This window comes from Lactuca sativa, chromosome 9 (genome assembly GCF_002870075.4).
Source record: "Lactuca sativa cultivar Salinas chromosome 9, Lsat_Salinas_v11, whole genome shotgun sequence".
Taxonomy (NCBI): domain Eukaryota; kingdom Viridiplantae; phylum Streptophyta; class Magnoliopsida; order Asterales; family Asteraceae; genus Lactuca; species Lactuca sativa.
In genome coordinates this window covers 221997714-222014051 of record NC_056631.2, presented here as the reverse complement: position 1 = coordinate 222014051, position 16338 = coordinate 221997714, and the positions used below count along the sequence as shown (strand labels likewise).

At 31.5% G+C, this 16338-nt stretch overlaps 1 protein-coding gene across 1 annotated transcript; it reads left to right on the top strand.

Annotated features, from left to right (window-relative positions):
- Window positions 1-3548: 3548 nt before the first annotated feature.
- On the top strand, window positions 3549-5264 carry LOC111878930 (uncharacterized). Its single transcript, XM_023875424.3, has 2 exons — window positions 3549-3752; window positions 4533-5264. Exons 1-2 carry the CDS (start codon window positions 3686-3688, stop codon window positions 5081-5083), a joined length of 618 nt encoding a protein of 205 aa, XP_023731192.1. The 5' UTR covers window positions 3549-3685; the 3' UTR covers window positions 5084-5264.
- Window positions 5265-16338: the final 11074 nt, after the last annotated feature.

Sequence of the window (16338 nt, the reverse complement as noted above, 5' to 3'; positions counted from 1 at the left end):
ATGTTTATTTATCTTACATTTATGTCATTGTAGATCATTGATGTGCTATTTCCAGGGAGGGCCATTGGCATCGACCAATTCCATGAGATGTCAATATGAAAATGTTCTTAATGTGGAAACATGATGTAGGGATGAGCGTGGGACAGAACCTGTACCGACCCGTCCCGTTCCCAATTTCCCGAATACCGAATTTGATCGAAAGTTAATCCTGAGTACCGAACCGAATTAACATCACCGGTACTGTTACCGGGAATGGTACTGGTACCGGTGGTACCGATTCCCGAATTTCATGTATTTTGAGAACCAAATACCGTCCCGTATTTTTAAATTTGATACGGTTCGGTACCAGTTCCGATACGGGATCGAGATTTGGGACAAACTGCTCATCCCTAACATGATGTATACTGATATTTTCAAAAAAAAAAAAAAAAAAAAAAAAACTGTATAAATTAACAAATTTGTAAATCCACTTTTATATTTCCCTTTTTTCCCGGGTTTTATATTAAAATAGGAAGAAACTTTCAAAAGAAAGATGGCATGTTAGAGGACAATATGTGGAGCAAATAAGTTGAAAAGCATTAAGAATTTGGGGTGAGATTATTCTAAGATATTGTTGAGTTTGATTTTTAGTTTGTAAATATTCAAGAAGTAAGAAAATAAAAATTTCCATAATGGCTTAATTTATATATATATATATATATATATATATATATATATATATATATATATATATATATATATATATATATATATATATATATATATATATATATATATATATATATATATATATATATATATATATAGGGTTAGGTTATTTTGTTTTCACTATCTATTGTGTGCATGTATGACTGATTCTGGACCAATCATTTTAGTTATTTTAAGAAAGTAATTAATGCATATTACATATTGAAGATATAATAGGTATTAATTACATCTTCAGCATTTAATATGCATTAATTACTTTCTTAAAATAACTAAAATGATTGGTCCAGAATCAATCATACGGACACACAATAGATAGTGAAAAACATTTGAACCTAACTCTATATATATATATATATATATATATATATATATATATATATATATATATATATATATATATATATATATATATATATATATATATTATATGCTACTATTAACATGAGTTATGAGTAATCATAGAGGATCCTGATTGTGTTTGACCTAATTGGAGAATAATTTTAATTTAATGCTTGTTTTGATTTAATTTGCATTAAACTAAGCAGCAATCGAGTGATATAGTTGTTATAGATATGTGTTTTAGGCTTGCTGCTTTTAAATCTGTAATTTATACTCCATGCCTTAATAAAGTATTTTTGTGCAATGCTTCGGTTAACATTAGCTATTATTTATTTTTCAACTAAGACTGATCAATGAAAAACTTTAGATGTCCATTAAATTAAGACTTAAATATATAATAGTGTTGTCCCTAATCAAATGTAACTTATTTGTAGTAATGCTAGAATTTAAATTTAACATTATATATCGGCAATTGATTAAAAATATTTGTATAGTGATTTTTATTCCATAAATTTTATAAATGTGGCATCTTTTACATATGTGTTTGGAATTTAATTAGTTAGTAAATAATATTATCTAATCACAACTCATGTTTATACAAGATATATTCTCAAAAAGTCAACCACAAATTTACACATTTAGAATCCCTTAATCTAATAAATAAAACCAATTTCCTCACATGGCAACACACTTGGTTCTTTGTATGGATTCATTATATGAACTTCAACCTGAGGAAATCATTTAAGTTGTATTTGATCTGTTGACATTTATAAGGGTACATTTAAAGTACAATGTTATTAATATTTAAACTATTTCATGTAGGACATATTTAATTCTACTCATAGATAAGTGAAATGCCCTTTGTTTTGATTCTTTTCGGCTGAATTAGTAGCCTCAATAACCTATTTTTTGCTTAATGTATTGTTAATTGTTTGAAATGTCAAATTTAACGAGTTGCATGTATTTGGCTTCATCGTTGATAGTATGAATATGTCTTTGTGATGTCGGATTCCAATAGATTTGATATGTTTCTGGTTCACTGATCCATCTGCAATTATCAATCAGGAAATTAGTTGAACTTAATTAATAAATTAGATCTTCACATATGATTTAAGAAGCATCTGAAGGTAAATAGATTCTTCTGAAAACCTGTAAATCATATAATTATCTTATCTACCTATAACATTTTACCATATATGATGAAGTCAAAGTTCAAGAAGCCAAAAGAAAAATAAGGCACAAATACGAAGATGTTCAAATTGAAAGATACAAAAATCAATATCGAGAAGCAACTTTTGATTTTTTTTAATGTTTTCATTAACAGATTGATGCTTTGTTGTTGATGGTTAGCGATATCTGAGATAGCATGTACATTAGGTTTTATAGTCATTATAGGGACAAGAAGAAAGATAAAGAAATATAAAACAAAGAAAAGAAGAAACGTAAAGAGAAAAGAGTCGAATGGCAAAATGAGAATCATAATTAAGAAACACAGATTCAAAACAATGAGCACAAAAAACAAACAAAAATAAGACTGATTATCAGTGGTGAATTGATAGCAACCAGACATCGAAGCATATGTCGCTTAAATCTTGATTTTTTTGAAGTTGTTGATTAAGATTTTTAGGTTCTCTTCATTATAAAAAAGTAAAAATAAAGAAAATACTTGCTTCGTATTGTTTTTCAAATTAAATCTTTATAGCTTGTCTTGTGAGTGCATCACAACTTCCATGTATTTAATAAGAATAATGCTCCAAAAGTGATATTATGTTAGCTTGTCTTATGAGTGCATCACAACTTCCATTTATTTAATAAGAATAATGCTTCAAAAGTGATATTATGTTGCATTATACAAACTCATGACATTTATAAAATAGGTGAATTTATATGTATAATTAAATACTTACAAATTACAAAGTTATTAAAAAAATACAATATTACAATTCATAAATTTTTCTAAATTAATAATATATTATTTTATTACTTAATTCTATTTAAAATTAATACATGTGGGTTCCACCGGTTTTAACCTGGTAATCATATATAGGAAGATGATAGAAAAAAGTAAATAGGAGGATATTTGATTTTTCTAAAACAGATAAACCCTACGTTTAGGTCCTACACTTTCCGCGCTGTCGAAGATCAGCGATTTCAGCTGCCATCACCGCTAGTGATCGGAGCCAATAAACTATCATATTTTTTAAGTATCTATATTACATATATTCGATTCGGCTGGGTCGAAGACATCACAAATGGAACCGAATATAAAATTTTAATTAAAGAAAATACGCAAATTCATCGGCATTCTAAAATGGTTTGCTTTTTCGGTTTTTTTGTTTAAATATTTTGTTTGGTTTCAATACCTATATAAACTAAAAATGTAAAACATGATATTGTTGTAAGGCGCTTTTGTCGTGTGTAATAAAACATGTAAAATGAGTTCATGCAAGGGTATTTTATTAATATTTCAAACTCCTATTCATCTTCCTCAACTAATTCAAACGATTTAATCCAATAAAATATTAACTAAAAACGAGAGGTGCATGGGAATTAAGAGAAAATTTAGATGATTTTGTCGTGAAGGTTGATCTCCGACATAATCCGAGATACATGCTATCAAATATAATTTAGGCGCTCTATGGATTTCAAGAGAAAATTTAAGTTTCTTGGGTTTTTCATCGGCTTTATGTTCCTCCGTTTCATCGGTAGGTACATTTTATCCTCCACCAATTTTAATTCCAGAAGTTCTATGATTTCCGAATGCAAAATTGATATATATTTCAGTATTTAATCATCGAGACGCTTACATGTTACAAATTATCACAATTATTCTTCGCATATGAAATTTGTTGATGCCCGAAAATTGAACTGCTGAGACAAACTAGCAATCACTTCTAATACGGTATGGCCTTTGTGTTGTTTAAAGCCAGAAAATTCAACTATATTTCTATTCAATTCATCATTTTGATTAAAACAAGAAGAAATTAATTTGTAAGAACATGTATCACCAATGCATCGAAGTTGTTTAAGTAAATGCAGATACTAATTAAACGATTTCCAGAACTTATTTCCAAAATGACATGAAATTCTGTAAATTTTAAAGAAAATGGTGATCACTCCATATTCTTCACCTAACATCCTGGAAATAGATGTATGTTGTTATTATCTTGGGGAAGATTTCATTCAAAATATGTTGTTCTCCACGAAACCCCAACCACGTAGAAATCATTAACACCCCAAAAGCACAAGAGCAGGTAGTATATATGGTCACTACATTATACATAACAAGAGTGTTTATTTTCATATGCGAAACCTTTAGGTAGAAACAATACTATCATTGAGGATATGTGAGATGTAAATATCAAAACTTGAAAGTAGATTTCAGGCTTTTTACTTTCATCGAAGCATCCTTTTTTGTTAATCCTTAAATACCTGTCATCTGATGCCATATTAACATTGTTTCTAACACTTTTTTCCCTTTCTAGTATCTGGAAAATGCAGAGGGGTGGTTGGAGAAAAAGCTTCAACCCCATCAGGGGGGTATAGTATCTTTGATTGTCTGGATGGGGGTTCTGGGACACTAGTGTGTGGTGTAAAAGAAAGTGTAAAACTGTACACCAACAACATAAGAACAGCTCATGTGGAGCTAGCAAGAAGTAAAGCAGTTGAATCTTCACTGGCAGATGCACTCTCACAAGGCATTGAAAGCAAAGCTGCAGCCACACAAGCCAAGAAAGCAGGAGATAAAGCTGCAAAACTAGCAATGAGGAAAGCTGATCGTATCTTAGGACCTTTTGTTTCTTCTGCATGGGATCTTCTTGAAACACTTTATTATCAAGGAATTGGTACAGAAGGATTTCTAAGGGGTGCTGGAACGTTGTCAGGGACATATTATGTAGGGTTTTTAGGAGAGGAAAGATTTGGCAGATTCGGATATTTGATTGGAAGCCAATTTGGTAGTTGGATTGGGGGAAAGATTGGACTTATGGCATATGATGTTGTTAATGGCATGCGTTGCTTGCTTCATATTGGTTAAATATAGTAACATGTACAAGAATGTAAGGACTTAATGATATGGATTCATACATGTCTGAAATTCTTACAAATATTAAAGAATCTTAAAAGGGGACCATTATTCAAAAGATCATGTGTTCATGGAAGATCTGAATCACACTAAGGACTATATATGGAGAGGTAAATGCAGCTTTTAGTTTTCATTATCATCTCTGTTTGAAAAATGTTATACTTTGAGTAGATACAGACTGATTTATGACACCTCATACATAAAACCTCGGAATTGTATATACTATATATATAGACAGATGATTTTGCACATTATGCCAGTTTCTATGGCTTAAATACATTCTATCACTAATTCTAAACAAATAAATGCACATCTTGCTAACATAGGCACAATCTGCTTAATGCTAGGGCTAAAGGTCATGGCTTGATATATGTTTAATGTCGAAATTCAGATGTCCCCCACAACTTCAATTTGGAATGATTAACTTATCGAATTATTGTATTAAGTAAACTATTATTCATGGAAGAATGTAAAAAGCACCACACTTCAAAAGCGTATGCCGCTCAGAATAAACTATCCATGTATGATATTTCTTTTGGGATTCTCTTTAGAAAGATGTAATGTTAATTTGCGACACAAACTAAATATTGTGGTTGGAGACCTAATCACTTGTTGGATTTGTAGTAGTTTGTTTAAATCAAAAACCAATAATCATATTTGATTTCTGTCACCATGATTAGGTCTAACGGTGTGGAGCATGGCATGTCATGCTGCGACAAACTATCCAATTATGACATGCCATTTTTAGGGGTGGGTCAAGATTGCTTTAAAAAAAATTAAACTATATTTTTTATAAAAACAAACATTTCATTAAAAAAAGAACTACAACATTTGAAATATTACTTAAACTAAACTTAAAATTTAACGCTTAAAACTTGACTTAAAACTAGACTTAAAATTTGACTTAATACTATTTTTCAAACTCATATTTTTTTCATAAGCTCTTATTGTATTTTCTGTGCAACTCGACGTTGACGCTCTAGTAATTTCAAAGCATCTTTCATCATTAGTTTCCACTCACAATTTTTTTCTTTTTGTCCGCAATTTGCAACATTCTTTGGATGTGCTCATTCAATTCCATGAGTACCTCTCCCTTCTCCGCACCCGAAGAACATTTGAAACCCTTGAGTTTTCTCTTCGCTTTATCTTTTTCCATAGGACGAATCGGCCTTGGAATATCATATGGTTCGTCATTGTTAAGATCTATTCTAAAATGTGCATTCGAAGATTGACTATGGGGGTTTTCGAATGTTTTGCTTCTTTGTGAACTACTTGTAAAGGCTAAGGGAATATAAATAGCAACTGTAACAAGAAGATCACAAAAATTGAATTACCAAACCTCCTTTTGACGTTTATTGAAGAAACATAACCCGAAAACTTCAATTCTAATCTCTGTCTACATAAATTTGATATCTATATATACCAAAGTAAAACAAATGAGTATATAATTAGGATTCCTAGACAATTAGACTTTCCTTATATCTGTTCCTTATAACCCAAGGAAGTAAGGAGTACTTGGACAACACCCCAAGACTTGTGATCTGGACCAAGCACGCATAACTTGCCACATTGGACTCAGATATTCACCAAAAATCACCCCTGAATCTCTAAGTCAAGGGTAATTCTTGCACGCCAAGCAACGCTCATCTCTGCAAACAACCTTCTCATCTCTGCGAACCTTATTCGAGCTAAGGCATTCGTAAGTGGATATTCTCGTTGCTTAACTCCTGAAACATGTTCAACAATCACTTGCTCGTTTTCCACTTGCTCTTGAATAAAATGGAATCGAGTGTGAATGTGTTTCCTTCTTCTATGAAAGATAGGATTCTTTGACAATGCTATTGCTGATTTGTTCTCTATGCGAATCAGCACCTTTTGTTTCTTCATTCCTTTCAGCTCAGCTAAGAACTCCTTTAACGAATCTGCCTGACACGCAGCTGTAGTAGTTGCCATGAACTCAGTTTCACACGAGGACAAAGCTACTGTATCTTGCTTATGGGACACCAAGTAATAGGTGAGTCACTAAGGTAGAAAACATGTCCTATTGTAATTCTACCATCATCAACATCTACATTGTGACTACTATCACTGTAACCTATCAAGCTCATATTTTTACTTTTTATATATTATCCTAGAAGATGGAGTACCACACAAGTAACGAAGAATTTGATTAATGACACGTGCAAGAGATTCTCTTAGACTTTACAACTAACTACTCCAATCGAATACGCTAAATCTAGACGAGTGTATAAGAGATATCATAAGCAACCCACTATTTTTCGATAATGGGTAGCTTCAAATTCTGGTTCATCTTCAGCTTTAGACAATTTTAATCCTAACACCATCGGACATTAAGTTGCATTACACTCTTGCATGACTGCCTATTTTAGAATCTTCATAGCATACACAATTGTTTTCTTGCAATACTTCAGTTACTAAGTAGCAAGTTAGCTCATCAAGGTCTGACATTTCAAACTATAACACCATTAGTCTCTTGAATTGGTTTATAAACTCTAGACTTGTTCCCGTCTTGAACAAATCATCTACATAAACTGCCACTATTATGTATTCTCCATTTGAAACCTTTCTATAAACCAAATTTCCTTGCATGCATCTTTGGAAACCCATATTTTTCAACGTGTTATTAAGCTTCAAATTCAATGCTCTCGGAGATTGTTGAAGACCGTCTAATGCTTTTGCCAATTTGTAGATTTTTGTTTCTTCACCTTGCTTCACAAAACCTTTTGGTTGGCACACATACACTTCTTTTTTTAAATCTCCATATAAAAATGTTTTTTTACATATAAGTGATGAATTTTCCATCTGTTCCCGGCCACAAGAGCAATCAATAGTATTATTGTCTTGAGTCAAGCTATTGACGCGAATACTTCATCAAAATCAATGTCTTGCTCTTGCACATAGCCTTTAGCCACTAGATGCACTTTGTACCTTGTAATTGATCCATTCGTATTTCCTTTAATTTTATATAATCATCTTAACCCGATAGGCTTAGAATCTTTAGATGGAGGAACTAATTTCCAACTATTGTTCTTCTCGATAGAGTCAATTTCGACCTTCATTGCATCGAGCCAATTTTTGTTCACTTTGGCTTCCTTAAAATTATTTGGTTCTTCATTGAATGGCAAGATTAAGCTCAAAGTAATTTTATATTATTGGCAACACTAAAGTTCGAGTGGACCACTGAAGTGGGACAAAACTTGGATTGATGTTTTGATCATCAACAAGTTGCGATGGGCTGCTATCATCATGAGAAGTGTCATTGGTTAGGTCGGTTTGTGCCAGATCAGTGAACTATTCTGTTTCTGTTGCAGTTGGACTCAAACCACCATTGTCTTAGGTTGCTTGACCATTACTCCACAAGACCGTAAATGTACCCGATCCATTTCCATCTTGATTTTCGGGTTCATTACTCCATTCCAATGTCTTATTTTCATCACAAATTGAATGTGAACTAATATAATTTTATTTTCCCACTGATTATATAACCGAAATCCTCCCGAATGGGGTTCCTTTCCAAAATATACCAATGGTCATGAACTATCATCAAGCCTATTTAAATGTTTTGAGACTACTCTTACATATGCAACAAAACAAAATACTTTCAAGTCTTCAATGATTGTTTTTTACCACAAAACTTCTTGAATGGTGTAGCACCTATCAATTCTCGAGTAGGTGTACGATTTATGATGATCGTTGCACGTCGTATTGCTTCACCCCAAAAATGGTTTAAAATATCTTTCGCTTTCATTAGGCATCGTGTCATCCCGAGTAGAGTCCAATTTCTTCATTTGACTATACCGTTTTGTTGAGGTGCATAAGGGGCCATCACATATGTGAAGTTCCTTCTTCGTCACAAAAATGGTTAAACTCAGTTGATGTGAATTCTCCACCTCTATCCATATGGAAAGTCTTGATCTCTTTACTGGTCCGTTCTTCAATTGATGTCTTGAATCTTTTATTAATTTTGGATGCATTGCTTTTGTGCTTCAAAAGAAAAGACCGCATATACCTTGAATAGTCATCAATATAAGCTAAATTATAAATATTACCTGCTTGGGTGGGGGGATTAACCATTCCACAAATACCTCAATGCACCATCTCGAGAATATTTGTAGCTCTAAACTTGGCTTTCTTTGTATACGACTACTTTGTTTGTTTTCCAACCATGCAAGATTCACAAAGTTGGTCTTGATTTTGGATTGTCGGTACCCATTTAGCTAGCTTGTTCATCAATTTTACCACACCAAAATTAATGTGTCCAGGTCATGTGTGCCATAACCAAGCTTCCTCATTAAACTTGGCTTGCAAGCAATGTTGTTTTCCAACTTTTAACTTTATTTTATATAGTCGGTTTACACTTCTCGGGACTTTCATAAGCAATCTCCCTTCTCCATCTCGAATGGTTAGAAGATCACCTCGCATCTGAATATCACAACCGGCTATTGTAGATTTCCGGAGGCTAATAACATTGCTACGGAGTGATGGGATATAATAAATGTCTTTCATTAAATTTTGCTCACCGGTTTTCCCTTCGAACATAATTGACCCTTTTCCTTTAATGCTAACAAATGACCCATCTCCAAATCTCACTCTACCCGTTATGCTTTTATTTAATTCACAAAAATATGAGTAGTTGTTGGTCATGTGGATGCTCGCACCATTATCTAAGTACCAACAACCGTCTTCATCGACATTTACTTCAAATTTTAGAGGGATGTATTTGCCTTCGTTCAAGAACACCGTTTCTTGAACTGTATTCATCATAAAGAATGTCCCTTCTTCATGATTTTTATCTCTGTCGTGTGTCTGATTAAGGTTAACCTCATGATTTTTGATTCGGTCTTGCCATCTTGCAGGAAAGTGACCATACTTGTCACACGGGTAACATTGAATATTTGAGGGATCCCTTTGCTTCCTTTTTTCCCTTTTAATATTGATCTTCACGTTTTTTAGTGGATTCTGAATAATTGTGAGCTTGTGTGTTACCTCTGATAGGTTTTGAGCATTCTAACACTCGTATGGTGTACATGCAACCATAGAAACCTTGGATCTATGTTTTCTCTAATATACATGCAAATTTGATTTTTCCAAGGTTCTCATCCTAACTAGCATGTTATGGGGAACTTGCAATATAAAAAATAGTAGAATTACATACCTTTGTGTGTTGCTTGGATTCCTTAAGACTTTGTGAGCCTACCACCCAAATGTGACGCCTCAAATGTTTCACACAACACCACAACACTTGGAATAACTTGAGAGAAGAACACTTTGATCACAAAATCAGCTAACCCTCACTCTTATAGTCTTAGTTCCCATTTTTCTCCATATGAGGTTCATTATATAGTGTGTCACATGTAGGGTAAACCCTAATGTGCATGGCTTTTCATTTCCCCCATGATCCATGGGTTTGTAAACTCAATGGAACATCCATGGAGCACCCAATGGGTCCTAGCCCAATCTAGTGAATCATGGTCATTAAGCCCACTATATAAGAATGAAATATTTACATAATCAATCCTCATATATTTAATTAGTCTCTTTTGATCACAAAATTAATTCCAAATTATTTATTGATCAATACTAATTAAACAATACAATTTCATATTAATATATTAGAATATATTAACAAGTCATAAGTGTCCTTATTCTCATTTTGTCTATCAAAATTTTGAGATGCCATGCAACCCAAATGGACCATGCCAAGCCGGGTCAAGTACATACCAAATATAGTTATGGACTTAGACACCTTATCCATTAGTCTCCCACTTGGATAAATCTAATAACTATAGTTACATGTATGACTTCGGGAACTGACCAGCAATCGTAGCTCTTTTAAAGTCTCACGAAACTGAGATGATGTTGATGCGCCATTTAAGATAAGTGATCATATAATCCTCTGTTCTAGATATCAGCCTGACAAATATATGGAACAATGTCATACTTATTGTCCAGCAGTGTGTTTTCCGATTTCCGATTTGTTTGATATAGAACTAAACTGAACACATCAGTTTGGTTCTGACCGGGCCCGACACATAGGTCAAAACCAAATCATCAAGGGGCCCATATATCGCTTTAAATCCTCCAAGGACTAAAAGGAACAGATAAACTTCGAGTCATATGCTTGTACTAACTACTTGTTGAATCATGCACAAAGCACGTTTTATAGCATCAAGTTACTAATGTGTTTTCATGCAATCATCGCACAACCAACTCATATCTCTAGGTTTGCTATTTGACAAGGGTGCTCGTCCATTTTGATGATCGGTAGAAAAAACATAACTTGTTAGTCATGTAGTTAATGTAATGTAAAAGAATATTATAAGTATAATAGTAATAAAAGTATGCATACCATTTGACATATTTAATAGGGTGTCATATAATTGATATTTGAAGGGGATTGGAAGTTTGAACAATGATATTGAAGAGGTTTATCAGAGTTGGTGTTTTCCTTTTGACATTTCACATATGTGAATTCATTTGGAGAGTTTAAATGTTGACCATGATTGAAGACATTAGCTGCATAGAATAATAAATATTGTTAATAAAAAAAATGATACAAATGTAAAATGCTTATAATATTTAACAAATCATATAGTAACGACAAAAAATATATAAAATGTTTAGAAAGCAGTCATGTTTCAATATTTTACCGACTAACATTATATCATAAAACAAATGGCAATTATATATCAAATATTATAATAATATTAGTTTATATGTTATTTTGCTTTAATTTAATCTCACTCCTTACTGCCTATGATATCCCTTTATAAATTAATTGTTGTTATATGTTCAGATTTCAGATATATCATGAAGTCGTTTAATTCTAAAAAGAGTAGAAAATTAAATAGTTTTTATTTAGATGATAGAAATAACATTAATTTGTCTATTTCATCAAGCCGAGAAAATTCAACCGCTACAAATGTAATTGATTCAACTTACAATGGTATGTTTTTTCTTTATTTTTTTTTTTTTTTAATATTTTTGTAACAGATTTTTAAACCTCTAAATAAATATTTTAATAACATAAAAATATCACATAAATTATTTTCATATTATATAAAAATACAAAGTTTTATATATTCTATATATCAATACATACACACACACACACACACACACACACACATATATATATATATATATATATATATATATATATATATATATATATATATATATATATATTGTTAAATTTAAATTTAAATTTTCAAAATATATTGTTAAATTTATGTTTTATTCTAACAATAATTTGTATTAACATAATAAGAAAAAGTAAATCAATTGTCTACTTCATCTATCACGAAAGATTCATCATGTGTAACATTTGTTAAAATCGGGTACAAAGGTACAATTCTTTCTTCACTATTATTATTATTATTATTATTATTATTATTATTATTATTATTATTATTATTATGAAAATAATAATTTTAAACAAAATTTAATCATTTATTATTTTCACTGTTATATCAAACACAATTATTTACACTCATATACAATTTATATCATATATTTTTTATTCGTTATGCAGGAATAAATGATAACATGTACTACTTGCAAGCAAGAGAGAAAAGACGATAGAGAAAATTATATTTGGATAATAAGAGATCGAAGAAAAATAATACAAAATCCAGTGTTTAAAATCGATGTGCACCACACTTCTTAACAAACACGAATAATTGTAATTTTCTTATTTTTTTTTAATTTTCACTCTATAGAATCCTGTATAGAAAATTCATGCATTATAATATAAATTTATAGTTCTATTTTTATTTTATAATACATGTCTTCAATTTTTATAACATTTTGTTATTTACAAATGAATCAAAAAACGTTGTTCGTGAAAAAAAATGCACGTTCCTATAAATCACGTGGAAACCAAAATACACCCCTATAATCTTCTTCTTCATATATAAATGTTAGAACTGCGTTATCTAACATTTCAAATGGTAATAATATTGTTTTTCAAAATTTTATTTTCAACCACTTTCTAATATATTTATATATTCTCACTATTTTTTATTTTTCAGCTAATATTAGTTTCAATAACTACACAACTTCAACGTTACAAAATAAAATACATTACTTTGGACTTTGTAATGGTATGACATCGACAAATGCATCTACAATAACTGTTTCTTCATCGTCAATCAAGTTAAATCCAGGATGTCATAAATTAAAAAGGAATTTGGATAATTTATCTCCTATTCCATTTTTTGACTTGACAGCAGATGTAAAAAATATGCATGAAGTCATCACTCAAAACCAATTAATTGGTATTTCCAAAGGTAATCCATATATATACACCCATTTTCTTTTTCTATTATAACTCAAATACTTTATTATATATATTTATGAAATTCAATATTTTATTTATACAACTTTATTTTATTACAGAATATTTGGATCATGGTGATCAAATTGTTGTATGTCAAACATGTCATGCAAAATTATAGAAAAATGAATCCATTAAAGGAAAAGAAAGAGGGAACACAAATTATTCCTTATGTTGTGGTTATGGCAAGGTTCAACTTCCATACGCACCACCAGCTTATGAAAGAATGTTTCGAGGAACGGATTCTAAAATCAAAACCTCTATGAAAAACATTCGACGTTACAATTCAATGTTTTCTTTTACGTCGATGGGTGGTAAAATTGATTCTTCAATCAATAGAGGAAATGCTCCATACATTTTCCGACTTGGGGGTCAAAATTATCATAGTATTGGAAGCCTTTTACCCCCAAGTGGATCGCAACCAAAATTCTCTCAATTATACATATATGATACCGACAATGAAAATTCAAATAGACAGATTTGTTTTGGGTATATTTTCAATCTTCTGATTCATATTTAATTTGAATATTTATTTTTGTACTAATTTTATGTTTATTTTCAATTTTTATAGTGGCGAAAAGCATCAGTCTACATCAATTGATAATGATATTGTTGAAAATTTGAAGGTGATGTTAGATTCAAATAATGTCTTGGTTGGCTCTTATAGGATGGTAAGAGATACTTTTAAAAAATATCCTCATGTTGATATGAATTTAAGAATCATCAGTAGAAGGGATCCAGATGGAAGGACATATAACCTACTGACTGCTTCTGAGGTTGTCGCTTTAATTATAGGTGACATTTTTTATTCAATTGATAATAAAGATATCATTGTTGAAACTAGGTTGGGATTTCTACAACGTATAAGTGAATTGCATCCTTCTTACCTTCCTCTCCAATATCCGCTACTATTTCCATATGGGGATGATGGTTACAGTGTTGATATTCTTCATAGAGGTATTACATTTACAACAGACAGCAAGAGCGCAAAATGTACAATGAGATAATTTTTTGCTTTTAGAATTCAAGACAGGGATCATTCGTTCTCACTGATTCTTAATTCAAAAAGGTAGTTTCAACAATTTTTGGTAGTTGCTTATACGATGATTGAAAGTGAGAGATTGTATTACATACGTAGTCAACAACATGTTCTTAGATGTGCTTCTTATGAGAATTTACGTAACTAAAAAGATCAAGGAACTACAAATATCTCCAACGTTGGCCAACGTGTGATATTACCTTCCTCTTTTACTGGTGGTGCGCGCTATATGTTGCAGAACTATTTGGATGCCATGTCATTATGTAAATGGTTTGGATATCCTGATTTCTTCATAACCTTTATGTGTAATACCAAATGGCCAGAGGTTAAAAGGTTTCTTAAGGATACTTCACTTCAAGCAGAAGATAGACCTGATATATTATGTAGGTTGTTAAGATAAAGCTTGATGCATTTATTAAAGACTTAAGGGAGAATCACATTTTCAGCATAGTTCAAGTAGGTATTTGAAATTATGTTCATTCATAATTGATAAAATCTTATGCAAATTATTATATATTTTTTATATTATTTCATTACGATATAATAATATTTGATTTTTGTACAAAATATTATGCAGTTGTTTATACTATTGAATTTCAAAAACGAGGTTTGCCCCATAGTCATATATGTCTTTTTATGCATTCTGACTACAAGCTACCCATTGTTGAATTTATCGATCCGATAATTTCTGCAGAGATACCAAACATACATGAAGATCCATAATTGTATTCTCTTGTGAATGAGTTCATGATACAAGGTCCATGTGGCGCTGAAAATATCAATTATCCATGTACGGTCGACAAAAAGTGCTCAAAAAACTTTCCAAAGCAATTCTGTAATCATACCTCAGTTGATCAGAATGGTTTTCCATTGTATAGAAGAAGAAACGATGGTCATTTTGTTGAAAAATCCGGTGTGAAGTTGGATAATAGAAATGTTGTCCCTTACAACAAATATCTATTGAAAAGATACCAAGCACATATTAATGTTGAATGGTGTAATTAGGGTTCTTCTATAAAGTATTTATTCAAATACATAAACAAGGGACCTGATAGAGCTACAGTTCGCATTGTACGAAGCAACAATGAGAGTAATACTAATGATTTGGTCGATGAAATAAATGATTACTACGACTGTAGATATGTATCTGCATGTGAAGCATCATGGCGAATTTTTCAATATGATGTTCATTACAGGTATACTTCTGTGGTTAGACTGCCTTTTCATCTTCCTGTTCAACAACAAATTATATATGGTGAAGACGATGATATCGATGATGTTCTCGACAAACCTTCTGTTGCTTCTTCAAAGTTCACAGCTTGGATGGAATGTAATGCAGTTAATGCTGATGCATGGAAACTTACGCATGTTGAATTTACTACAAAGTTTGTTTGGCAATGTGGTGATAGGATTTGGAAACCACGTAAAGTAGGAAAGTGCATTGGTAGTATTCATTCGGTTTCACCTAATTTACGTGAAGCTTATTTTTTAAGGATTTTGTTAAATAAGGGCAAAGGTTCGAAATCATTTGAAGAAATTTGCACAGTAAATGGTGAAGAATATTCTTCTTTTAGAGATGCTTGTTATGCTCTTGGTCTTTTAGATGATGACAAAGAATACATCGATGCACTCAAAGAAGCGAGTCATTCTGGATCTGGTTCTTACCTACGATTTTTATTTGCTACATTGTTGATGTGTAACAGTATGTCTAAACCGGAGGTTGTTTGGGAAAACACCTGGGAATATTTGGCGGATGGAATTCTTTATCACCAACGACAGAGATTCAACTCTCCAGGTATTCAAGTATTT